At 43.3% G+C, this 27796-nt stretch overlaps 1 protein-coding gene and 1 long non-coding RNA gene across 10 annotated transcripts in view; one reads left to right on the top strand and one right to left on the bottom strand.

Annotated features, from left to right (window-relative positions):
• The window catches only part of TECRL (trans-2,3-enoyl-CoA reductase like), a 60151-nt gene that overhangs the window by 21082 nt on the left and 11273 nt on the right, over positions 1-27796 (bottom strand). The window contains exons 2-4 of the mRNA XM_068681631.1: positions 25155-25206; positions 5925-5969; positions 4474-4577 (exon numbers count right to left, since the gene is read on the bottom strand). Coding sequence (XP_068537732.1) covers positions 4474-4577; positions 5925-5969; positions 25155-25206 — 201 coding nt within the window. The remainder of the gene's footprint in view (positions 1-4473; positions 4578-5924; positions 5970-25154; positions 25207-27796) is intronic.
• The window catches only part of LOC137856343 (uncharacterized), a 47820-nt gene that overhangs the window by 8936 nt on the left and 11088 nt on the right, over positions 1-27796 (top strand). For 5 of the 9 annotated variants that reach the window (XR_011096383.1, XR_011096382.1, XR_011096377.1 and 2 more), the window contains exon 1: positions 14979-15764. The exons of 1 other annotated variant lie outside the window; for it this stretch is intronic. This is a non-coding gene — a long non-coding RNA (uncharacterized lncRNA). Of the gene's footprint in view, positions 1-14978; positions 15765-27796 lie in introns of those variants that run through there. 3 more of the 9 variants (XR_011096379.1, XR_011096380.1, XR_011096384.1) reach the window with 3 other exon arrangements.

Below are 27796 nucleotides of genomic sequence, written 5' to 3'. Positions count from 1 at the left end.
CCGGCAGAGCAACTCTCACCGTGTGCAATATTGTGTGCTCAAGCAGAAATCTCTGCCAAGTACAAACTGTTAGCTGTAAACCGGAGGTGCTTTGTGTTACCAATAATTATAGTTGGAAAAGTGGCTGTAGAGGAAATAATGACTTTTTTTTTTTTTTTTTTTTCTCCTGGAGATTGTCTGTGATCAAATTCTCTATTGATCCAAGAGTTTAAGCAATCAAAAAAGTTTGGGGAAATTTCTTGGCAGTTTGTGCTGTAGTCATTCTTAAGCTGCTCAAGGATTTACACAGTCACATGTTCTGTTTCTTGGGCATTGCTGCCAAGTCTTTCAGGCACCCCACACTTCTATGAAAGCATTACTCAGTTGGAAGGGTCCTGTCCTACAGCAGCATGTGAATTGGCCCCAAAATACACAAGCTCTAATATGTTTCCAGTGAGAAATACCTTCTCTACCTATACATGCTGCAGATCCTCAGCTCTCTCTCCTACCTTGATCCCAAATTCCTTCCAAAGCGATAATCATATGAGTATTCTTACATTTGCCTTCTTCACACTGACCCACTGGTTTGCTGGGACTCCCAGCCCTCCCGCTCCTCCAAACTCCTCAGATCCTGTCTTTTTTCTTAAATTTTAATTGTCTGAGGACATAAACGTTTACCAAATTCTCTTCCCCTGTTGCAGAGTTAGGGAAAGCATCCTAAGCTTCCCTACTAGAAGCTCAGAGCTGATTTTGGTGTAGAGGAGGCTAAGAAAAGGAGTCTACAGCAGTTTGGCAACCTCTTTTTCAAACCCACCGATACTCATAAATTGCTTCACATTCCCCCATTCCAAAGACTTCATGGGATTACTCCACATTCACAAGACCAACTCCTTGCTCTCAGCGATGGTCACAGCAAACTACACCTCCCCTATTTACCTCCCCTATTCCCACTTACGCCCACAGGGCAGAAAAAAAAAAACCTTTTTTACTATGTGAATAAGAGTAGAGGACCATGCTGCCTTTACCCCCAAGAAAACAGGCACACCTCATTAAAAATATGTAAATATTTTTAATACAATCTTAATCCTACTAAATATGGTTCCTTTTTTTTTTTTTTTCAGCCAGCTATATGGTTTATAGTAGCAGAAGTTTATTGAAATGGTAACTGTGCATGCAAATGAGGGGCAGGAAGGGGAGGGCTGTGCAAACACAAAGCAAAAAAACAACCTAAGGAACTAGGATAAGCAAATGGAGCAGTTTTGCTGCCAGCCTCAGTATTTTAAGGCTCCCAAGAGTCAAAGTATTTAAGCAATCCCTAATTTTAACTCGGTTACAAAAAATATTTACTGAAGCACTGTGTTTCAGGATTAATCTTTCTTACAAAATTCACAGACTTGGAGGCATAATATATTTTTCACAGCTCCATGTTGTTTTCGCAGTTCTATTTTGATCCTTCTGGTAGCCTGCCTGGATAGCAACTAGACAACAGAAGCTGATAAATCAGAAGCTGCAATCACTGTTCAAACAGGGAAAGCTTTAACACTGGTCTGAATTTCGGCAGGAAGAATGGCTTTCTTTTTCCTTTTGACTACAGCAGCTGTACGCGTTTGTAGCGGTAAAATGCCAACCATGTTTCAAAAGTCACATGCTGCATCGCAGTGTATAAAAAGAGGTCTCTATCAAACATGCTTAGGCCCCATATTGGACAGAGATCTAAAATAAAAAGCCATCACCACAGTGGTGGGAATTTCAAGCACCTCTGGGGGTGCAGGCTTTGCAGGGAGCATACAGAAGAGATCTGTACACTCAGCTCTCATTCATCTCTGCAGATCAGTCAGCAAACCTCAAGTATGCCACCCAGGTATATCATTGATACTATATCAATTCCCAGAGTAAGGGAATTGATAAGGCTTGTGCAGAAGCAAATTAGGTATTTCTGCTAATATTTGTTTTATTAAAAAGAAGAGAGATGAAAGGGACAGTTCTAACAACATCTATGATGCAAAGAAAGTTTTTGTTTTCTCCCTAAATAGCTTTCTAGAGATGCACCTTGAGGGTCTGAATCCTTCTAAAAGAGCCAACTGAGGCTGGTTTTATATCCACGTTATCCCAGGAAGGGGCTTCATTCTCGAGAGAGTCAGAGCTTAGTTGTTCCAGTGGAGGACAACCGTAAATCCTTCGCACCATTTTATCTTTCCTCTCTTCTTCAGAGCAGCTCAGCCTCTGAAACTTGCTGACATCTGGGTAGCCCATCAGGGCTGGAGTGCAACCTGAGCCCAGGGGATGTCTGACCTTTCACAGCAAAAACCAAACCTATTTGCACAGCCACCGTGCAACGGTGTTTTCAGAAGGCAGAGGCTGAGAAGGAAGCCTCCTACCAAGTGGCAACACCTAAGAGAGTAGGCAACAGGAGACAACAGGCCCTTGAGTCATCAAGGTGATGTCTGACAAGGACTGTAAATCAGAGACCATACATGCCCCACAAGAGAAAGTGAGGTTTCCTGACTCAGAGATGTATTCTCCTAGACACAGGTACCCAAACTGTATTCACTTGGGAACGGACAACAGCATCGCCTTTTCTTTTACAACATGCCTGCAAGAGGCTACTGCTCCCAGGAGGTGCAAGTGGGTAGCCCTTTCCCCTAGCCTCTACCTTTTGAAAAACATGAACTCCTCTTCTGTGCTTAAATCCCCAAGACTGAAGGACTTGGTGTCCTTCATCCTCAAGTAGGCATCTCAAGTATGATCCCCAGTGAGGTGAAAAGCCCCAGCACACAGACCTCTGTGCTTAGTTTTCCCCCAGCAAGATCCATGCCCAATGCATCATCCCTTGGAGCAACAGCACATCTCCATATGCTCCTGTGCCTATTTTTAGCTTACAGAACTGAATGTGGCCCTTTGTACTTCAGCTATCATTTTGCTGATGAGATAAGAATATTTTTATTCTCTGTCTTGTTTATTTAAATGTCAACCCTTTAAATCATAAGTGTCCCTCCCTGTGTGCATAAATCTGATGGAACAGCAAGGGGGTTTGAATGGGAGCTCTAAGCTCAGTAAAAATAGCCGTAAAACTGTACATCCTGTGTGCAAATACATTCTTAATTGCTATTGTTAAAATACAGTCTTTTATGAATTTTTTCCTCTGTTGCTGTAGACTAGCTAGAATATAAAATCTCTCCACTGTTTAAACTAAACGATGTGGCCAGGAAGATTTCTCCCACTGAGAATAGAGACGATTTAGCATGTGGAACAGGATGGGGTAAGATGAGTATTCAGAAACTCGTGGAGACAACTTTCTGCACACACAGATCAAATCGTAAAAAAAATGCCACTGCCTGCACTATCAGTGCCTAGTCATAACTGCACTATTTATAATGGGATATTAAGCTTTAGTTATGTTACTGTCTTAGGCTACATAAACCACCGGGAAAGGAGAGAATAAATAAGGCTCGTGCAGATTACTTAGTTGCAGCAAACAAGAGGCCACACTGCTCACACCTTTTGCTCTTCAAGGAAATTCCACGGTTGTTTTTCCATCAGGGATATTTTAAAATGCTAGAGCAGAGATGGGATGGGTGCGGGGGACACAAGACCTCAACTAGCATTAATTAGTATGGCAGCATGGAAATCAGTGGGACAAAGCCTCAGCCTTGGCAAACACACAGATCTCTGAAGGGGTACAGTCACAGAGTGTGGGCTGCTCTAACTCCACTGAAGTAACCTTCTTGTTATAGCCTGGAGGTTTGGGTCCTGTGCTGGGGCTGGGAAAGACAGATACAGGTCACGTTCTTACTCTTAGGGGTTAAAGCTTCCCAGAGACTGTGCTGCTAGGGGCTACATGCTGACCTGGCTAGTAAGAAATGAATGTGACCTTAAGCAGGACAGATGGATACCTGACTTCATAGTGCTGATCCAGAAGCTGTTTCTTCCCAAAGTCAGAAGCAATTCTGGCAGAAACACCCACCTTGACAGTACTGGTTAATTGAAAAGGAGCTGTGTAATAGCATGTCCATTATATTAAGCAACTTCTAGCAATAGAAGTTAATAAAACCCATAGTGACCCACTGTAGGACATTGCTGTAGGACAGTCCCATGCAGTAAGTTTCCTGCTTTGGTAACGAGTTTGCCAGAAATCCGTATTTTATTTATTTGTTAATATCATTTCAAAGCTGAGGAGCCTTGCAGCAAATGAATATTTTTGGCTACAGGTCTTGCACGCGCATATAAACCCTGGATAAGTTAAAAATGTTTTTAAAAATTGATCTTTTTTTCCTCAGGCAATATTGCTACGTCCACTTTCTAATCTGTAATTGAATGTTAGAGTTAGCATGTTGATAACTTGGTTTACTACCAATTTACTTTTGTTTTGATTGCTAATATACTAATTACACTATTTGACATAGGGAAGGGCAGGCTGAGGAAGCTGGAGCAGTTTGATGCTAAAACACAGTGTACACCCAGATGTCATGCTTACTGTTACAAGAACATACTTACTGTAGTCCAACCAACCTGCTGACCCAGGTCTGTAAAATACAGTGTAATGATGGAGGACACTGCAAGGCTTTGAATGTTAACAGAGTCCTTCAGGTAGGGCCCATCTGTAAGGACAAAAAGGGAAGAGCAAATGGCATGAACAGCACGCATCTTCTTGGTGGATCCTTTCTGCATAACGTGTAGGCTGCCCTGTTAATAGTCAAGGACTTAAACCATTTTCTTCAATTTGCATTGCACTCTAGCGCCTATGCCTTACGTGTAAAAGGCACAAATTATATTGTGATTTATTTTGGTGTCTTGGTCCTTATTCTCCAGGTTGGCAGCTTAGAGCATTTCTATGGGAATTATTCTTCTTTCCTTTTAACAAAAGCATTAGGCTGCCATGCTGCTGGGCAGCAATGCACAGCAATTGTTATGATGCTATCTCTGTTCATCTAGATCATTAGCGACATGCCATGCAATCACGCAGTTTCACAGATCACTTTTCATTCTGTCTTGCAAGACTAATGGGAAAGTCGATGTTATACAGCCTCTTGGTCACTGATGCCTTTTGATAGTTTTTGCCTGGGTATTTGCATTCTCAGGGTATTTTACAATAGGTTGCACCATCATGATGAATGCAACTTCTTGGGCAAAATCCCCCAGTCCAGGATTTCTTTGTAAACTCTCTGACCTGGGCAGACCATGTGTATCTGAGCATTACGTTCCTTTTCACAGCACTCTGAAGTATCTGTTCCCGATCCTAATGAACCAGGAGTGAAGAAGAAAACACATAAAATAGGAAGACATGGTTCTTTTTCAGAGAGGCAGTGAGCTGGATATTAGGAAACCCCAACAGCCACGGGCATGGGGTGTTGCCATGGCTGCAACACTTCTTTCTCTTTCCTAATTTCCATTTTGCGTCTCCCTCTGCATCGGTATGTTTGTTCACTGTTTAGGTCAGGGAGGGTGCCAAATTCTACCAGCTGCTCAGATTTCACTTTCTAGGGCTCTGCACTACTGCACGTCCACAGACAAGTGCCACCTGGTCAGCGGCAGCTACAGCTCCCATGGCCACGTCCAGCAAGAACTGGTGTGCTGGCCCAAAAAAGGAGGCAGCCTCCTGTGGCCAGTTGTGGCTTCTGATGAGGCTGCGAACGAGGAGTGCAACTGGAATCACGGTGAGGGACCGACATGAGCAAATTTCTCCATGAATGGCTTTAGAAGTGCTTTGTCTTCATTATCTGAGCGCATGCTGTATTCTGAAACATTTTTACACAATGGTTATGGAAACCATTAGACTCCTGTACTGATGAGGAAGCTAATAACTTCATGATTTATACCAATTAATGAAAAAGTACTAAAAGTTCACCTACTAACACATATCATGAGAGCAATACTATTAGGAGGATAACTTGCCAAAGGTTTAGTAATACGTTAGGGGTCTTTTTAACATCCACATGAAAACTTACTGCGTTCCAGTTGCAGGCCAACGCGGGAAGGGTACCACTGGGGACCTGTTCAAATCACAAAGCACAGCTGTTAATTTCATGGTGGATGATCTAAATTTATCTTCTTGCTAGTATTCTTTTTAGCTGACGGATACAAATGTGAGGTAAAATAATGATGATAATCCTCTCTTTGGGTCTCAGCTATACAAGGAGAATACAATAGAGCTAGGAGGGATGCACAGCACATACAGGTAAAGCAGAAAGCCCTTTTCCTAGGTCCAGTGTTGGATGGGCCAGTCTCATTGCTGAATGCTCCATTAGTACGTGGAAAATACAATGTGCATACACCACTGGGGAGTATAAATAGGATCCTATTTGTTAATATATTTGTCAAAACACCATATTAAATTTGTTAGTGTAGCCTTCACCCCCAGAATGATGCTTTTTGTACAGTCTGGTCCATAGGGGGTTGTTTTTTCCCATTTAGGAATATAAAATCTGACTAGGGACACACAGCTAGCACTACTTCTTAATCACAGATGCTCAGTCGGTAATCTTTTAGGCATACAGTGAACAGAAAGCAGAGGCATCTGGGTAGCTAATACTAGGTCACACATGATTTCCATGGTACTCATCACCTTACGGATGCTTCCTAGAAGCAGCTTTTAAAATGGTCTAGTTTAAAGGCTGCTCGGTAAATGTTAGGTGTCCTTTGATGATTTTAGATGGAGACCAGTCAGTTTGTTCAAACAGGTACAGATCTCCAGCTGCACTTGTGCTTCTCAGTGCCAGAGCGAGTGGGTAAGTGCCAGGGAAGGACTGCAGAAAAGATTGTGTCCATCCAAATTGTTAACTTACTCAGCTCTGTGTAGTGCCTGTATGCAGGAGGCTGTGACCCAGTGGCTGTGCTGGCTGAAGGGACAGGGTAAGCACACCTCCTTTGCATTGTAAAGAGACATAACATAGTTTTAACTGCCTCCTCCTCCTGCTTCAGATTTGCTGCCGAAGGGTTTTTGGGCTGATCTGGCACGCTTGGCATTGGAGCATCCTTGGGAAAACCTACACAGCCCACATTGTTGACTGAGGTTTGGGAGCAGCAAAGTGTGACAGAGGAAAGGAAAGGACAGCTGTGCTATGGCATACCCCAGCCATTTCCACAGTGCTTGTCTTTGATGCTTTTGATGTGCCTTAGGACAGCAGATAGCCTGAAGGAATTTTGCTTTGTCTCTTCAGTTCAAAGCCTGAGTGAAACTGGTCAAATATAGCTGTGGTTTTCTTTAGACCCACCTTACAATGGTTGGCATTGCTGTATTTAAGATACCAGTATTCATGTACCTTAAACAAATGGAACAAAATCTTCATCCTAAGTGTAACCAAACATGGGAACAGTTGCCCAGAGAAGCTGGGGGATCTGCTTCCTTGGAGGTAGTCAACTGGGGAAGACCCTGAGTTGTCTTAAATCAACTTTGAAGTTGGCCCTGATCTCAGCAGGAGCCTGCACCAGATGAGCCCAGGAGGTTGCTTCCATGATGCCACGTGCCACGATGGTCAGGAGAGCTGGTTCACCCCTCCAGCTGGACAGGAAGGGGGGCTGCACACAGAGTGCATGGCACCGACCCAGACACTCCCATTTCAAAAGCACTTGGGCTAAGCATGAATTTTGTAGGCAAGAACAGGCATTAGATGAACCCCTTGAACCAGGGCTAATAGCAGGAGGTGAAGCACATCCATCAAGTAAGGCGCAAACATTTTTTTTCAAGGTACCAAAACAATTCATGGCTATTAAAGATAACAAAAGGAAGATAGAGAAAGAGCAGCTGTCTGACTTGTCAAGGAAGATATGATTTGCTCCCGGACAGCAGATATCAATAGTTATTTGGGAGCCTGAAATGCAATGTACCTGCTTTAAATTGGAATCTTTCCCTCAGCCCCCCCAACTCATCTTACAGTATGTTTCAATAAAAGCCAATTTACCTGATCCTGTGGCAAAGTGCTTTTAGGTATGGCTCATCATCTGCACAAGGGCAAGCAGAGGTCGTGCGTTTTAAGCACGTCATCCCACATTTCCAGTCCTCCAGCCTCAGCACGCCATTACTTTCGAGCATACTCGAAGATTTAGACAGATGGGAATGTGCCTTTGCTGCTGCTCGTCTGCAGTGACCTTGTCATTACGCCACTGCATGTCTCTGATTTCCAGGCCATCTGTGGGGTGCTGCGTGTGTTTTGCTGGGGGGACCTGGGGTTAGCTGTCGGGATGTCTCTTCCCAGCCCTGTATGTTGGCAGGGGCCCGCTAGCTAAAGTCAGGTGGAAATGTTTTGCAGATGGAATGGGGGGACAAAGTGCAAACGCATCTCTTTTTGTACATATGTCAGTTTTAGTCTGGACAGAAAGGTTTCTCGCTTTTAGTCTTTACTGGCTGCAGAGTTTAGCAAGGCTGTTCCACAGTCTTGGCTGCCCGGGGATCCTGCAAAAAACAGCCTTGCTTTCTGGAGGGAAGTGCGACTCCACTTCGCTCGGGAGGTCTCTCTCAGGGCTCTGGCTGGTCTGTTCTCCCAGCCTGACGAGAGATTCCTTTCAAAGAGCAAACCCCACACATTTCTAGGCCTCAGCAATTTGCCTGCTCATCACTGCGTGACAGTCAGCCAAGGGGACCCTGGCTCCCCTTGCCACCTGCCTCCTTCCTGTGACCGAGCATTTTCCAAAGAGCTCTGACAACTCTGGATTTCTGTCTGGAAATTTGGGAAGCCATTCCAGTCCAGCCCGGCTCTGGCAAGCACACATTTCTGTCAACCCTGTAAGAGAAGAGCCTTCTTTTGATAGCGCAAAGAAGCCAACCACAGTGCCTCATCATCACCCCCGTTAATTCTTGCTGCTGCCTGTCAAACAGGGGGTGGATGGCTCTCTCTGATACCTCGAGCCAGCAGTAGCTGGCAGATGAGCTTCACCTACTGTCAGCAGGAGTTCACAAGTGCCCATGGAAAGTGCATGCTCCAGGCTGAGCAAACAAGCACTCATTAAAGACGGAGACATAGCTGCAGCTGTGTGCGGTGCTCAAAGGCCTCTCTGCGCTCCCACATCTGGCAGAGCTCCCCTTGCTTCCTGCTGAAGCTGGAGGCTTTCTTTTTTTTCCAGGGATTTATATTTAGTAGGGTTTACTTCCCAGTTTATTCTTATTAACACTCTCCTTCGGTGCCTTCTGTAGAGATTAATGGTGATCCAAGAGCATAGGAGACTGAAGCTTATCTTGTAACTCCTGTTGAGTGTAAGATCAAGCACATATTATCATTTACTAATATTTTGAGAGTGCATTAGAGCTCAGTTGTGAGCTCCACATGGTACTGGGGAGGTTGTATTTATTCCCTGTGTGCTCCTTGTGATCAGCAGAGCTGCTCAGTTCCCCCATTTGGGGTTTATGGTTTTGGCTAAGCATTTCACACTTGGAAGAAAGTTGTAAAAATAACGAAGTTTTCAGCCCACTTATATCCCAGACTGGTTTTAACTTAAAAAAAAAAAAAAAGTCATAGGCTGGCCAGGACATAAGAATTGCCATCATGGTTCAAAACATGGGTCTGTTTAGCTGATACTAAATCTGCTAACATTTAGCCAATGTTGTGATTCCTCCATCCTATTCCCTAGATTTCTAGCATTTGTGTGGAATAGATTTAGCACCTTTATCCCATCTTGCAGTGTGCTTAAAACAGCCATTGACATTGCTTCCTGGCTTTTCATCCTCTATCTGATTCTCTCTACTTTTTTGACTTATCCTTGAGGATACAGAATATTTGTCTCTGTCTTTAAAACCATAACCCCCAAATGGATGCACATGGGTACTTGAAAACTTGCTCCATTCCTCAGCTGAAAGGATATTCACAAATTGCTTGATTTTTTTTCACTGTTGTGATTCAAAAAATGTTTGTTCTGTGCGTGCAAGCTTCCTTTATTCTGGAAGTGTAAGCAATTCATGATGCTTCTTAAGCCATTTACCATATTCCTTCTTCTCTGTCAGGAATCTGTTCCAACTTGGTGGAGTATTTTAGTCCAAAACAGAAAAAGACATATATCCGTTATGAAAAAGTATAAATGTTTAAAGCATTTTAATTTTTCCAACATGAGAAGTTGATATTTTCTTGGAAAGTGACACTAAAGTAAAGAAAGTAAACATTGACTTTGCTCTTTATATTATATTTAAAATAAGAAAGTGAAGGAAAATATTTAATTTTAACCAAGTTTTTTGTTGAACATGGCAGTATTTAAAACAAAAATTTAAACCTAAGCAAGCTGACACGTTAGAAGGAAGAATGTGAAAATAGATAAATAAAAACAGCCAGTTTTAATTTGGCCATATCCAGCTAATAACCACCTGATAATATTGGAGATAAAAGGAGATGTACTGCTTGTACACTTAATACAATCCAAACTCTTAATCAAATGGCAGCCTCAGTACCATATATGCCAAGATGCACAGGAAACCAAGCACTGTTGGTCCCACTGTTTGTTTGTGTTTTTTTTTCACTGCATTTTTACTAGAATTTCAGTAAATGAATCAGTGGACAGTCACAAGAGCTGAGGACAGTTTTAAAAGCCCATATAGAGTTTTAAAAGCATGCAAGGGTACTCTGTATCCACGCAATTTAAATTGACCTTAATGTATGCTCCACTGCTTAAATATGACAGGAGGCTTTGAAAAATTAACAACCAGGAAATCTAAGTGCTAGGTATTTTCCAATAATTATGAAATTGAAGGGGTCACTAATTTTTATTATTTTTCATAAAAATTCTTCAGCGCATTGCCTGTTCTTTAGTAAATTACACGATCAAATGCCTATTTGTCACGTAGTATTTATGAAGTTACATGAACCTATATGAGAGCAAAGGTTAAAAAAATAAATAAAAAAAATCATGAAGATCTCTCCTGCTGGGAAATTAGGTGCATTCCTTAGAACTCAGCCATGCAAAAGCTGTTCCTCTGGGGGGTAAGGAGTCTAAGAAATGCCAAGCAGAGCTGACAGACATAGTTTGGAGATAATTATCAGATTGACTTTCCATGAACAGCTAATTTTATCAGTTAAATTGTTTGCTTCTCATTGTTTTTCACCACCCATGCATCTCTAATAACAAATAGGCTTAATAATTACCAGCAATACCTGCTGTGATATGAATAGGATGATATGAACAACAAAATTACTATAATCAATCAGCAGCAGCATGCTGCTTAAATTTGCAGAAGTATGGGAAATTCTGGGGAACGCTGCGGTACCGATGGCCCTCACATGATCACAAAGGGTCATGCAGTAGCTGAGCAAGGTAACAGCACCTTCCTGTACGACTTGAGCACAGCTGAAATGCACTCTGCCACCTTAACCAGACTGTTGATCTGGTATCTGTTGTTGCAGTAATAAAAGGTTGCTAAAAAAGACTCATGCATTGCTGGGGGGTTGGTGTTTTTGTACGTAATACATAGAGACAGACAGACATACTGACACACAGATTATCTGGAAAGTAACTTGCTGGGCTCTTTCCTTGACAAGTAAATGCTGAACAAATACAGTTATTCCGAGTCCATGACCTCAAGCAGCAATGGTCATAAACATCATCTCTCTCGGCTGCAGCAGGCGTGTTTGAGCACTCCCAGGAATGTTTCTGAGGAGGCAGGTAAAGACAGAGATATCAGCGTGCGGATAGCCACAGCCTTTGCTGGACTGAAGTTTGTACACCCTTGCTTCACAGAGCTGACGGGCAAGCAGGATGCTGCACTGACTTGGAACCACAGCTTTCTGCTTCTGTGGGATTTATTGTGCACTTGAGTGGTTCCTGAGCATGAAGGCAGTAAGTAAGGCACACCTAAGAAACCACAGTAAAACTAAGCTGGGCCACAAGACCCAGACAGAAAGTACCTGAAGTTATTACTGTGTTTACTTTCCCTGTAACAAATGATAGGTACAGCACAGCTGTCCTTGCCTGGCACCATACTGAGCTTATGGGAGGAAGCTGAACAACAAAATCTTGCTTCCACCTTTTGATAGGTCCTTGGGAAGGTACCTGCTGCATCTGAGATCTTTTGGCTAGACTGTGTTTTTCAGCAGGACCTTTGATATGCTGTATCAGAGCATTTTGGGAGGGAGCAAGATCTTGAATTAGATCAATGTTTTTACGGGAAGCCAGTAGAAAGAGCAGACCCAGCGTGCCCTGTTGGGTAAAATCTCAGCAGGACACTGAAAGAAAGGGATGTTGGTTTTAACAGCTAAAAAATAAATCCCTTTTCTTTCTCAGCTTCTCTTTCCTCTTACCTGAGTTGCCTATAAGCTTTCTGAGGATGATATTTGGCCACGTGTTTTCCAAAGGCATCTTGATCTCTACTTGCTATGCCTACACAAATACCCACTTTCTTAATTACTTGAAATTTGAAAGAGAATCCATTTGATTATTAGCATCCATTTCTTTCTTCTGTTTTTGTAATACATGAATGCATCTAGCTACAAACATCCTGCTTGCACATGGAGAGCAAGCTGTGGGGAGGGCGAACTGATGCCTCCAGTACTGAGATAAACCAACAGTGCTACAGAGAGGTTATGGATAGATCTGGCCAAGAGGCACAACAAGCACACTTCCCAAAGCCTACAAAGCAAGTAAGTCCCAGCCTGACAACGTGTCTGGTCATGCGCTTCCTTTTTTGCTGTCCGTTTGACCATTCCCCTTGGTTTTAGATGCTTAAAATCCATGAGCATCCATTTTTCCTACATGAAGTCAGGTGTCTGCAGTGTTTGCTTGTGCTCAGAGCTGTTTGCTGTTACCCCAGCACCCACCTCACAAAACCTCTCAAGGCCTGATCCTGGAGGTGTTTCAGAGCACACCTACCAGCTCTAACAACTAATGTACTCCATTACATCAATCCCTGCGGGCACTCCCTAAAAAGCAGTGTCAAAATTATACTTTTCTCACCCAGGATTTGACAAATCTGGTTAGCTCCATCCAGCTGGAAGCAGCTGTGGCTGTGTCCAGCTGTGCAACACCAGCCTGCGTGGCTCTGCACTGCACCCTGGAGCACAAATTCACCTGACTACATTTTCATCGACTTCTAACTTTTACAAATGCCTGAATCCACCGAGGAACACAGCGCTCCCCCCTGCTGCCACTCACTCAGCGAGTTTTTTTCCTAAAAAAAATAAAAATAATTAAACTTTAGCTATATTCTGATCAGGCAATAATGGACAAATTTCTTAAGAGTCAGCAAAGCTTGTCTTAATGAAGATCAATTGTTATTAGTGGCAAACAGAATATTATTTGTCATTTAGAGGTCGATTTCTGGCACTAGCAGATTAAGCTTTCAATTTTCCATCTCAAACAGCTTGGTGCTGAAAACAACTGGAAATTTAGACAAGCAAAAAGCATCAGAAACTAAAAGCAGGCAAGCATGTAAGCAACATTTATATATATATTTGAATAGTTTAGCTACATTGTTTCTTAAAAAAAAATAAAAATAAAAAGGGAAAAGGAAAGCCAGCCCTGTGCATTTCAATTTCCCATGTAGCCTGCTGCAGAAAGTATAATTAATTTTGATCTTTCTGTGTGGATTTGCATTTAAATTAATGTGTGTGGGCAAGGGAAGGGAATGAGGCTCACCTTTTATTTCATTAATAACAACCACAGAGCAGAATACAGAGAAACAAGCAAACAGATATTCTGACAATGATGGAGCTCGAAGCAATGTTCCCAGAAGGGAATGAATGCCCTTAAATCAGAGCGGGGAGGTGAGGAGCTGCTGGATGCACAGTGCTGCGGCACTGCAGCAGCACTCAGGCTGAGAGCACCCACCTGCAGCAGCACAGCACACACTGCCTGGCCCCGAGCAGCTCCCATCACCTGGGCATCGTGCTGCAGCTCCCGTGGCAGCGGTGGGGATCAGTCGGTGAAGCTGGACCCACTGCACTCTGCTCTGCGTAATGGGTTTGGGGAGTTTTTTGAGCAGGGGACCCCCAGGGAGAACTGCGCCCTGTGATCCATGCACTAAAATAGCACGGAGCTTGCTTGGTGTTATTTGCAGACGTCTGGGTCCTGGCTCTGAAATGTCAATGCCAATGAAAAGAGTGACTTAGTAATTTATGCCGATTGAGTGTTTTAATTCTGGCAGTTATCTTTGCCTTTGATTCTTCTCTCTGTACAAGTTTGAATTGGATAACAAAGATAATTGCTGAGGTATCAGGGGGATGTGAGAACTCGAGCAGGATTTTCTTCCTCGTTACAAGCTGTCAGAGAAGCCTTCATTCAAAGGGTGACCCAAACATGAGACACTGCACATTCAGGAACATGCATTTGGCAAATGATGTATGTGTTTCAGGAACTACAAGATATCCTTCCTTCTCTATCTGCCCGTTCATATAATAGCGTGGGATTTTCAGAAAGGCAGCTTAATGTTTGGTGGTTTATGAAATCGCTTATCATCTATCTGTGTCCTTAACTGCTCAAAAACCTTTTCAGGTGTGGCGTTAGCCAACCCACCTAAGGGTTTCATAGGCAGTAAAGCAGGGCATTTAACACAGGTATCTGAACATCCTTGCAGTCTCAGAAAACAAGAGCAATATAAAAGATATAAAAGCCTGTTTCAGGATGACTTTTCTTTCCAAACCTTTGCTCGTGTTCAGCCTGTGCCAGTTTGTGAGAGAACCAACCTGCGCTGTGCCTTATGATGACCATATTATGTGATAGGCCGTGGTTCAGGGCACTGATAGCACAGGTCATTGCCTCCTCACTTCAGAAAGCTCTATTTTGGGTACTGCTACAATTATTAAGCCTGTCAGGCACATTTGGGCAGCAGTTCTCCACAGAGCAACACACAGGGCAGAGAACGGACAGGGCAGTGGCACCAAGGCCTTCCCTGCCATTTGCCTCTCTCAGGTGGGAAGCTCAAATTCAGTGAGGATGAGGGAGCCACAGCATCCCTCAGCCTCTCCCTCTTCTTTTCACTCTCTTGGGGGTGCTGAGCACCCATATGAGCTGCTGAGCACCCTGCATGCTTGCTGAGCTCCCCCAGGCCTCAGAGGGACTCCTGCTTTAACCTATGCTACGTGCCCGCTGCCTGAACACAGCGTGGGGGCCACGGAGCAGCCCTGGGGCTGTGCTGAGTTATGTTGCAGCATCAGAAAGCACAAAACGAGCACAGCTGACAGGGCAAAGATGGCTCAAAAGCTAATTTGTCCCTCCACCCCAGGTGTACTGGGCAGAGGAGAGTCCTACCCTAGGCCCTAGCTGTGTTTCTTTAAAAACATTCCTTAGTCAATGAGCTAATAAAATATGCTAATTAAGTATAATTTCAATATCTGACTGTCCAGGGGATAGCTCTTTCTCCAGTTTCTAATCTAATCAGGATGTGTTCCCTCACTAACCCCTAATCGCAGTGCTTTATGTTTTTATCTAATGACCGCACCAGTGCTATCACCAATTAAACGAACGCATTTGAACTGACATGATTTCTTCCTTTGTGCAAATTAAATCCTCATAAATTCATTGGTAAATTCACCACACTGAAAGTTAATCCTCGCTAATAAGAAGGCTAAATTGTAGTTTCTCCATGGGCCATGAGGAAGAGGCAGCAGATCAGACACCAGCAGGTGAGTTACAGGCCCTGTCATGCTCCTGCGTCCTTCCTGAGAGAAGTTGATTTGGGCTGGTTTAATTCTCCCATCCCAGCACCTGAATTAAGTTAAGCAGAGGCTTCTGTGCCTCTGAAGCACTGCCATGAAGCTTGTGAAACTGCTCTTCCTCCTTCAGCTCTATGACAGAGGACAAATACTTTTCCCTTGCATGCTGGAAAGAACTAAATGCTGGGATAAACAAAAGAAAGAACTAAAGACTGGGATACAGAGGTAGGTGTGCAAAGAGCATTTAGAATTAGGCACCTAGCTTACACTAGTAACAATGTGAGTCAAGCAGTGAGCAAGGCCTGTCCACATTTTATATGAGCACAACTCATGAATGAGCTGCAGACCCAGAATACCTCGCACGTCGATTATTTCAATGGTGAATTATTTCCAGCAGCAAATATATTCAGGATCATTGTAATGTGGGGACAATTTAGAAGGAGGCAGAACTCCTCTCTATCGCATTATTTTTATTGTAAATCATTTGTTCAGCTTCTTGTCTTTGATGCATTGCTTTCATTAACTTGAAATAATGGTAAATATCAAGTTTTATTTGAAAGATTTCTTATTTTGATTGTTCTTAGACTTTCTTTCCCCCTATGCCCAAAGAGGAAAATAAATAAATAGGCAAGCTGGGATCAAAAGAGAAAGAGTAAATGAATGGAAAACAAGTCACTGTCACAAGGCAACCTGGGGAAAATCTGAACCTAACAGCAGGAGCTGCTGCCTCTGCTGTGACCTCTTGAGCAGATGAGATACCATGGACCTTGTTGGTTTTTATTCATTACCCTCCTAAAGCCGTCCAAGAAGGAGCTAGGTTCCTCTCATTCTATCATGGGAGATTTGCTTCCTCTTCTGCCATCCCAAGGCCTGTTGGCTCTCTTTCACAAGAAGTCTCTGGCACATTTTTGCAGACCCATTCCATGCAGTTCCTCCCAAAAGAAACTACTGGATCTTTTTGCAAAGCCATCTGCCCAACGCTGGTGTCCAAAGGCGTGGGGACCTCTGTGAAAACCTTGATGCAGATGCAGGGCATATTTGAAGGCCTGAAGTGATCTATACCCTACTGTAATCAATAGGCATCTCTCATTAATGGACATGAGATTCTTTTCACAGTCATGAAGACCTGCTGAATGAACATTAAGCACACGTGAATGTGGTGGTGAACACCACGTTATGGTTGGAATTCACTCAGACAAAAATGTAATATCTGAGTTTAAACTGATGTAGGAACTCTTTTAAGAACAAAAACTACTTTGGCATCTTCTATTAATAGTTCAGTAGGCTTTAATTCTTCATTTTATCAGAGAATGCATGTTCTCTAGGGCCTGGATTACTTCTATAGTGCCTCATACTGCCCTTTTCTCAGTTGAGCCATAGGCACTGTAATAAGATACATTGTAAGTAATAACAGGCAATTCTGATAAACAAATTTCGTTGTTTCTCATCTAGATCTGTCAATTAAATCTACTGCAAAGGAAAGAAAAGCAAAGAATCTAGCTATGAAATTTCCTTTTCTTAATGAGGCATTTAAATAGCATCTCACATTTGTTCTCCAGTTGTTTACATAGGATGTCATTTGTGATGCATTGTTAGAGTCCTGTAAATCTCAGCTGGGAACAATATCCCAGAGAGCAGAGAGGACCAGTTCTGCTTCAAGCTACATCTCTATAGATTCATTGCCTTTTCTTTTATTATATTACTCATCTGAAATGATATCTGTAATCCTGCTAATGAAATGCAATAACATCAGATGCAGCATCTGCCAAAAAGAGAAATAATGTGAATTTCCATTAAAGTTTTTGAGTTGATCTTCACTTTTTCTATTTCTGGTTTGAATATCACTTTTTTTTTTTTTTTTTTTTTTTCTGAAGGCCAGCTTACTTTCACAAGCATTTAATAGATAGCCTAGCTTTTGTGTTTTAGACACCTCACTGCCTTCGGTTCAATAGGTCATTAGGCATATATTTAAGTCATTCATTGTCCCAAATGTTTCTTAGGGATCACAGCCAAAACAGACAAAAGAGTGAAAGATGGATGAAAGGCAGGTTAATTGTTCTTATTTTATGGATGAGAAAATTAAGCTCAAAAAGGAGAAAGTGTCTGGCATAAAACTCACCTAAGTCAATAGCATGCTTCCCATTAGTTTTGAATTAAGCCTTGAAGAACTATGTCCCAAATATTACGTTTAGTTCAGTGTGAATTAGGCAACTTTAAAAATCTCAGCCAGCCCTTTAGCTTTTGCTGTTATCCTCAAAGACCAAAATGCCTTAAACAACTGACCCTAGAAGTCCTACTTAAGGTCATACAGGGCTAAGTGCATTGCTTTTACACTAGGTGGGTAAGCCAAAACTCAGCCATAGTTTCCTAATGCAGTACACACTGAAATCATTTTTTATAACCACATGTACATTTGAGAAAGCAAATCTCCAGGGACACACGATCAGACACTTCTCAGACTGATTTAATATCTCTTCCTCCACAACTTATGAGATTCGAGTGTTCAGCAAAAGTGGAATGCGGGTGCCTAGCCGGGTGTTTGCTCTCCTTATTAGTCAGACAGCTGGAAGCAAGAAGCCAGACTTAGCACCCCAGCCACAAATGTCCTAATGCAAGTTCTGGGCTTCAGCAGTGTCAGCAAGACACACATGGATCAGGGCTCAAATGGAAGGTTAGGACCCAGAGCTCGGGTTGCAAAAAAGATCGTCAGTGAAGCACACACCACTTTCTGGAGGGCTACCCGGGAGCCTGCACTGTGACTGCAGCTGCAACACTCCCTGCCTTACCTTTCCCTTTGGAAAAAAGGCCAGAATTGGTTTTCTGTAATTCCAACACAGAATGTATGAAGACTGAGAGTGGGATATAAGCTCTAAATTTTCAGTCACTTTGAAAATCACAAGGCTAACTCAGTGTGGCTTCTGCTTTCTTCTAACCATGTTAGGTCAGTGATGCCACCCTCATTTCCTGGCTGGCCATTATAAAAGTGAAAGTATTCCCAGCTCTTAAAGGTATGCTTCAATTATTTTGACAGGTAAGCCATAAATTCAAGCTACACAAATCTGTGCCAACAGCCAGACTCTTCTATTTTGAATAGAGAGATTTGCATGGATGTGCCGCAAAGAAGTTGATAGAAGGTCACCCTCCTGAAACTTCCTGCTGCCTAGATCAGAAATGAAGCCTACCAGGCAGACTGGCCTCCTGGCTAAATCAGCACGCTAAGGCAAGAAATCGGGTCAGTGGAGGACATGCACACTCAGGAGGGCCAGGAAGCAGTTTATTCATGGATTAGATCTGATTGTGAGCTGGGGAGGAATATGGTAGTGATCATTTGTTGTGGTGATCATTTGATTTTCGTTGCTTACTTTGCTTAGTGTTGCAAAACAGAAAGTAAAGAGTTTATATATGAGCCTCGCTATGGCAGTAACAAGAAATTCGAGTTCCTGGTGGAGTTATGTCAACAGGCATAGAGAAGAAAAAAGACCTTAGACCTGTGTCATTTGATGGATACTTACATTCACTGTAACCTAGTCTTCTATTACTATCTGCTGTCTGGCTAAGACAAAAGAAAAGTAAATTATAAAATGAAATAAATCTCATCATGTTTCCTCCTAATCTAGTCATTCTCATTTAGAAAGTCAACACAGATGAATGAGCAATTTACCCAGATGAAATCACCGTACTTCATAGTGCCCATTTGCAGTAACTGCCCGTCCCTAGCGACTCACCTTCATTGTTAATTTCCAGTTGAGTTATGAATGCAGAGAAGGGAAAAAAATTACTGAAAACAATCATTGGATGTGACTGTTAACCCAATGCATCCTGTGAATGTGTGACGCAGGCGTAATGCTGGGCCCAGGAGTTTTGCACAGGAAGATATTACTTCTCCCTTTGAAAACTCATTCGTATATGAGCTGTGACTCCGGGGTAGCATGAACCGCTCAGGATAAAAACAGGGAGGAAGGACTTGGAGATTTGGTAAAAACTGTACTTTGCAGCTGCCTTTCTGCCTGGGGAGTGCATCCAGCTCAAGACAACTCATGCCAGGATCAGATTGTGGCTCTGTTTCCAAAAGGCTGGCTTTTTGAAAGCCTGGGCTCCAAATAGGGGGCAGAGGAAAGATCCCTCTGGAAGGCTGTGTGCCCTAGGTATAACTTATTTGGGTCTCTTCAGTTTGTGAGACACATGAAGGGCTCCTGGTTGATTGGCAGGCAAGGACTATGAAGTCAGCTTGGGAGAGCCATAAATAGCATAATTCAGCTTCTCTGTGTCCCCAGCAGGTGTATTCATTGGGCACATGAGTCTCTCCAGGCATCAGAATTGACAGATTTCATTAACTTTCTTCAACCTGAGAATCCAGCTGTAACAGGCAGCGTGGAAAAATCAGAGGAGCTGCAGGTTCTCAGCAAGCCCGTGTTATCAGACACTCCTGATTACATAGAGCCGGTAGGCAAGGCACTGGCTTAGCAGTCACCGCTCTCACTGGTACTGCTCTTAATGACTAATCCCCACAGCATCCTTTCTCACCTCTCTGAGCCTTGCAGTTTAATATCACGGCCAGCCTCTAGATGGAAATTATATGATGCAGTAGGAAAAGTCATCCTTTCCAGCGACAGTGCTGCATCCAGCTCTTTCATTTTAGCACCTAGGCTGGCGAACATGGAGTTTTACCTTAAGCCCTTGCTCTTGCAATCGTGCTGTTAGTTCTCAGATGTCGTTAAAAACAGGAAAGGTGCAGATGCAGAACTTGAAAGCCCTTTTCAGACTTGTTAGGAAGGAGAAAAGAAAGAGGACCCACTCCTCCAGTGAAGGATTAGTTTTAGTACGTCACATGCCTTAAGCTACTCTCACAAGACTGGCTCTGTCATTTCTAAGCAATGAGAAATTCTCCTCCTTCCTCTCCACCGGGCCAGCTTGGCTTCCACAGCTCTGTGTTTTGACGATCTGCTTCAGGGCTTTGGGCAAGCAAGGAACCGATGTTTCTAAAATGCTGCTCTCCTTCCAGCTGCCCAGCGCTGGCAGAGCTCAGCACTACTGGCAGGCAAACTGCAGGGGGAGCAGAGCTGGCAGCAGCCACGGGTCGTTTTGAGAAGGGAAGGAGGGAGATCATGCACAAGCCTCCCATACCACTGGAAAAAGAGTGTGTGCTATGGTCCTTCTGCTTACGTTTGTCCTCTGGGATGGTAAGGTGTCTCCTTGCATTGGGCTATAAAGGGCAATCAGCATGAGGTAGGAATTGCTCTGTTTTGCTCCTTGCCCTCTCTCTAGAGGAAAGCAAAGCAAAAATATTTCAGTCATTTTCAGTCATTTCCATTGACGTAGCTTTCAAGATGTCTATAGAAATACCTGCAACAAGCAGTTGTAAGACTGTACCACAGACCACTGAAGTTTTATAGTGTCCAGAAATTATGATGTTTATTCTTGAGTGCCACCTACTGACAATTTCTTTCTTAATGATTTACTTTGATTAACATTGGTTATTCCATATACCCTATGTAACGTTTGCTAACTTGGAGACGGAGGCCTGCAGTTTTGGAGCTGAATGATCACGAGTTAGTATCTCATTGGGAAAGCTGGAAGCTAAGTTCCTTTTTCCTTGAGTACTTCATTCCCCTCTGCAGGCTGGGATCCTCTGCATGTGTTATTTTCATTCCATTCAGCTTCCCTTTTTCCTTCCATCCATTGCCAGGCTTTCTCCCATCTGCCCTTCTTTATCTGCCTGCTGGTCCTGCCTCAGGGGCAGTTTCTGGCTTCCCTAAACTTGCTCTTCTGACTTCAGAGAGTAGGTACAATTGTGCTACTTCCTCGTGCAGGATGCTGTATCCAAGAGTTTGTTAGGCTATTGCTGAACTCTTATTGCCTTTCTGTTCTTCCTCCATTTTCAAGAGCTTTTCCAGAAACTTTTGTGTGCAGTAACCTTGAAAATATTTAATGATCACCGACTCCACTATACTACCTGTTCTAGACGTATTTTATTTTAGTTATGTGATACTTGGATTAGCATTATTATTACAGTTTTTCATTTTCTATCTGTAAGATTTCCTCCTCCACCAGCCCAATACATCTTGCAAAGATAAAAATAAATTAAAGGTGAAGAGTTATTGCCAAGGACAAGAGCTTGCAAAGTTTAGTCTACAAGGTATTTCTTTCCCCATTGAAAACATCATCCTTATAGATATGAGAAATGCGAGGTACCTGACTCATTATAAGCAACTGAAAAAATTGGGCAAGAGGATTCCTTCTGGTAGATTAAGTTACTCGTGTGGTTTTACCTCTGCCAGCCAGCCAAAGGAATGAGGAAAACAGCAGTAAAGTCACCTGGTGCACAGCACCAATTTGATTAAGGCTTCCGTGGCCATGCCTTAGATGGTACAGCGTGAAGGTCAGTAACACCCAGGCACTCAGCTGCCACCCAATTTCAGGCAGAAAACAAGCAACAGAAGTGTAGGCATGTGGAGGATGCCACCGTGAACAGTGTGGTTTTGTCCACGAAGCACGTATCGCGGAACTCCTTCCCAGAGGATTTTGCTAAGGTCAGAACTGTAAGTAGGTTTAGAAAGGATTAGATGGGTTCATGGTGGGCAGGTGTGATGTTTCCTATTAAGCATGGCAGCCTGGATCTAGCATCTGTTACAGAAAGCCCCTGCAGAGCCAGGGCTGGAGCTCTGCGACAGGCAAACTGCAGTCCCTGCCACAGACGGTGGCTACAGCAGCCAGGGGCTGATCCAAAACTGTGCTCTTCGGTCTGGAGAAAGCCTCTCGTTTCCCATGAAATGGCAGGTTATCGTAGGTGGTACCTCCGCTAAAAGCTCATAGATCCCCGAATCCCCAGTGATAGCCCCACTGAACTCAGTGCCGCAGAAAACACGGTGTTAGCCTTTGCTGGGGTTGTTTCCACAAGGAGGCTTTTGCTGAAGTGAGAGCCGTAGAATATTTCAGTATTTGTTCCTGGATTTCTGAGTCCATATTCTTTCATATAAACACAGATCCAAACTAATGTTTGACTGACTTAGAAACTACTGAACGGTAACATGCTATGTGCCACTTGCATCCCATTTCTTTTATTTTAATGATTAGCAGTCTCCTGCTGCAATTCATAATTCAGTCTTTTTTCCCCTTTTCTTGAATCAGGCAGCAAAAACTGATCAGTGACAGAGATGATGCTTGTGAAATTGCTGCACAGGGGTTCCTCTCACTCACTGAAGGGCTGACAAGATACCAGCTGAGGAGAAAGCTTAATTGCATGGGTGATCAAAGGAGAATGCACGAGGACAGGGAGACTGTAAAGGCGTGTGCGTAGGAGTGTTTTAGCAAGAGATTATAGGAGACATGCGAGTCTGGCACACATGAAATGACAGAAATGAATGCATGAACTAGCACAAATAGCACAGTAACCAAAGGCATCCACAGATCAGCTTCAGCCACTTCTCGGCTCTTGCCTAAAAGAACTGTAATATAAATTCTGTAAGCTGTCATCCTCCAAACTACACAAAGAGGAAAAAAGGGAAGGGTTGTTCTTTGCCAGAGGAAAAGGAGGAAGGGGGAACCTCATGAGACAGCAACATCCAGGCTGAGCTGGAAAAGAGAGATCAAAGCAATGAGCTGGAATGGGAAGAAATGACACAGGACATTGACACGGTGTGCTCCTGAGAACTAAGAAACTGGGGACCAGGAAAACTTTGAAGGCACATGCCAGCCTTTCCACGTGTTGTAAAGGGCCACACTGTCAGAGGTTCAGTTCACGGTGTGTGTCATGCTTTGTTGTACTACTTATTGTCTTCCTCCATACACAGCTCAACTTACATCCCTGGATGTATTTGAGGAGTGAGGTACCTCTAAATATGAAAACAGGTGCCAATAAAATAGCTTATACACAAACTTTCACTATTTTATCCCAAATTAATTAAAAACCTTATTACAATTATATTGACATAAGCCTCTGTGCCAGTGATCTTCAGCTGATTTAAGCTGCATCAATATAAATCCAGTCTCAAATGATTTAAGAGAGTCTAAGCAGAAAAGCACTGCATTTCACAAAGTGGTGGGAGGACACATCCTTATTGAAATATTAAATCTTATGCACTCAGTCTTCACATATTCAAGTGCTGAGTTTTTAGACTTTTAGCCTTTTGCATATTGCAAGCTCTTACAGGGGTTGAAAAGAAGTGGTTTTGGAGCAGCCATGTCAACATTTTGCTTCATTAACTGAACCTTTGTGCAATCAGAGGCCTTAAGCTTCAATGTTTTATAAAATTCGAAGGACAGAGAAATATAATGCTTCTTCCACATATCCTACTCCAAACTTGATATTAGCATCTGACTAAAACATTTCTTTGCAAAAGGCATCTAGTCTTTAGTAGCATATCCCTCCTTTTTTTTTTCTTTTTTTGGTAAAAATAATGGAAAGTCCATTGTCTAGAACTCTTACTCCAGCAGTAAACCATCCTGCATCTTGGCATCAAATGCCTCATTCCTAATTTGAGTTTGTCTGGTCCTCATTTCGAACCCTCGGTTCTTGTTGCATCTTTTTCTACTCAACTAAATACCCCAGTTCAGTGTAAGAGGCCTTGCGTAGCCCTGCATATCCCATGTGAGTGACACTCAAGGTACAAGTCCTGATCACAAGTAGCACCTTACATCCCATGGGCAGAAGTAGAAGAAACATTTCCTGGTCTAGAAGTAAGGTCGCAAAACTGGGCTCTCTACAAACATCGGTTACAGCATTTCAGAACTCAAGGCACGCCATATACACATATACAACATCTGGTAGCTTTCAGGTACATTTAGCCCCACTCCTCAAAATACTGACACAGCAATTCATAAAGGATAAATGAAAATGCCATCAAACCTTGGCACGCAGCTGCTTCTCTTGTTCTTTCTCTCTCCTTTTCATCCAACACCCCTAGTGAGGGCAGGATATATGTGACTAGGCGGGGACAGAAAAGAAGTATCCACCAAATCTGTTCTCTGACAGCAAGGAAAGAGGGATCTTCAAGTAGTATTGCTCTTGTCTCTTCTCATGTACAAGGTCCACATCTGCTGTGCATATGTGCCAAAAATTACCCTCCCCTATACTATTTTCTCGTCCTTATGGGTGTGAAAAACAAAAGAAGCAATAAGAAAGGGAGGTTGCCCTGACCATTAAGGAACTGGACAGTGCTGAGTCAGTTGAGAACTCTGCCAGATTGCTTCCACGATCTCAGATAAATCATTTAATCACTCTGTGCTTGAGCTCCCCGCTACAGTAACTATTTGGTCCACATGGTCTATTTATAGCCAGCTTGAAGCAATCTAATGTTATCGAAGCTTATCTAATATAACATTGGGAGAGTGAATGCAGCTGAGGTCTTGAATTGACACTGTAATGTTAAAAACAGGATAAAAAAGTATCGCCCCTTATGGGCGAGCAGTGATGAATTATGCAGTCCTCTCCTTCCAGCCTCTCATGTCTGCGATAGCTACAGGAGAACCTTACTCCAAATACTGCTCTAATTTAGCACTGGAGCTGTCAAGCCAGCCTCAGCTTTTGTGTGAGATTTCATGAAAAATAAATTTGACTACTTCTCCATGCTGAAAGGCTTCTAACCATGCCTCCAGCCTGCTAGCCGAAGTACTTACATGCTTTGTGAAATTTGTGTTTCACATCAAGAAGAGTGGATGATGGAGGTACCTGAAAGAGAAAACAAAATGCAAGCAGATTAATTGCTCTGCCTTCTCAAACTGAGGTTGCTTTTGCTCTCCTCTAATGAAGACATGATTCAATTTGTCTGCAAGTTCTTTAGGCAATAACAAAGAAAATTAATAAATTCCTCCCTCACATGTTGATACGTTAGTATTAAGGGTTGTTCACATTTGATTTATGTATTACCTGGGTCACCTTTGCTTATTCAATAGAAGAGTAAAATACCAAGGGCAAGAGGCAAAGCTGCTGGCCCTGCTGATACAGTGGCTGCCCCCAAGATCAAACCAATGGGACAACTTCAAGGATTAGCTTTAAGGTTAGGTTCAAGCATGTTAGGACCTGGCTCTTAGCTGTTTTTTTTTCAGGGGCCAGTAGCAGAGGTGTCAGGTTCTGTTATTTCTGCTTGAAATTGGTCTGGTTCCACACGCTGTCATTCCTGTGCACTGAAGCACTTCAGGTGTCGCAGTGTTTGGTGGCAGTCTAGAGGTCTTTTAGGCTGCATTTTGTCGTGCTTATCAGTTTCTTAACACACTTTGTTCAAAGTGTCTGAGGATCATAGAATCACAGAATGGTTTGGGTTGGGAGGGACATTAAAGCTCCTCCAGTTCCACTGCCCTGCCACAGGCAGGGACACCTCCCCTCAAACCAGGTTGCCCAAAGCCCCATCCAGCCTGGCCTTGAACACATCCAGGGATAGGGCAGCCACAGATTCTCTGCGAAGCCTGTGCTGGTACCTCAGCACCCTCGTGGTAAAGACATTTTTCCTTATACCTAACCTAAATCTACCCTTTTTCAGTTTAAAGCCATTACCTATTGTCCTATTGATACACTCCCTGATACAGAATCCCTCCCAGTTTTCCTGTAGGCCCCCTTTAGGCACTTGATTTTCACCACTGAAGCAAATGTCACCACCTTCTGGAACTATAAAGGATTTTTTTTCTTTTCTGGGGAATATAAATTGAACCGTATCTTAACCATGGGGATCCATTTTGGCTCTAACAAGAGACTTCATGGCTGCAGCCAGACAGCAGATGGCAGAAAGCTGCCTTCCCCAGAGATTTTAGGCACTGTAGCCTCAAATCTAGCCACTGGCTAAAAAGGCTAGAAATCAATACCAAATAGGAAGTTTTGCACTTATATACTTTGACACCCAATGCAAATATCCAATATACGTGCCATTAATGCTTAGGAGCAAGCCAACATTTTTCCATTGACAATACGGCAGATAGCATGTTACAAATTTCAGTGATCTACAGCTCTATGTTAATACCTGTGCTAAAGTGGTATGCAATGTTCAGATTTTTGCTAGCTCTTTTTTTTGAGTTTAGATGAGAGTGCTTTCTTTTCCAAAGTTATGGAGGAATTTACTGAGCACTATGGAAGTTCGTATTTGCAGTCATGCCACGCAACTTCCAGTAGAAAAGCACATCTTCACATAGTCTGCATGTGCCTTTTTTTGTGATGTGTACAACTATTGTGGACTTGAATAGGAAAGGAAGGTTTGGTGGTGGTGGTGGTGGTTTTATTTGTCTGTTTTCAAAACCTCTAAAAATATCTGAAATTGCTTTCTTACACCTCATAATTTCACACCCGTAAAGTCTGGAGCCCTAAATCTGTCAGATATGGATTCAAGTGCTCTTAGCTAGGAACAACTACAGAGTTTACAAGGCTGCAGATGAAACTGTGTCAGATGTCCTAGGTTTGGAGGTTTTCAGAGCTGGCATTAACAGCTCAGGGAAGGGACTGGTCTTCTCCGGTGTGAGAAAGGGTCATCTGGCCCTCTAAATAGAGTAAGCTGCGTTACCATGGGGCCTGCCTTCCTGAGATGATCAGCTATACTGGGTTAGTCAGGGCTAACCAGTGCTCTAGAGAGCTGATCATCTCATAACCCGCAGGAAAGTTAAAAGCCTTGGGTGTTTAAAAGATGCCTGTGCCTGAGAGGATCTGTGCTTGCAGCGGCCTGCTGCAGTGAGCCTACCCACAGGGCACGGTGTGCGCACCAGACACCACATCCAGAGCTGGTGCTGGAACAACTACAGCTGAGAGGGCTGGCGCTCCCTTACTACATCCGTGAGCAATGTAGAGCTCATTAGCAAGAGCACTGCTGTGTGTGGGTACATCCAAGCTGCCGGAGGCGACATCTGGCTTTAATGGTGCCAGCTCTGGCTGGCTGTTTGGGCTGTCATGGCCTGGTGGCTCCGGGTGGCACCGCGCTGTGCCGGCTGTGTGTGCCCGGGGCAGGCCTGGAGCACACGTTCAGCCAAGAGGGCAGGAGGACATCTGTGTTGTCAGCCAGCTGGCATGGACAAGGGCTGTTCTCTTCACTTGAGGCAAGCTGCACGGACCACAAGTAGAAAAATAACACGAGTACCTTCCTTCTTCAGAATGGGCTGTGACACAGAGGAATCGCAGTGTCTTTTCCGGGGCAGAATAATGAGGCTAGAGCCACAAAAGAATGAAATACATTTTTTTATGATCTTGATAATTCTGTGTCCTTTTTCTTAAGGACCTCGTAAAACAATGGGCGAAGCTATAGATTCTAATATTGATCAACGTGAAGATGGATGCTGAGACATCA

Source organism: Anas acuta, chromosome 4 (genome assembly GCF_963932015.1).
Source record: "Anas acuta chromosome 4, bAnaAcu1.1, whole genome shotgun sequence".
NCBI lineage: Eukaryota > Metazoa > Chordata > Aves > Anseriformes > Anatidae > Anas > Anas acuta.
Note: the sequence above shows the minus strand (reverse complement) of the source record. Positions and strands in the feature narration are given on the sequence as shown.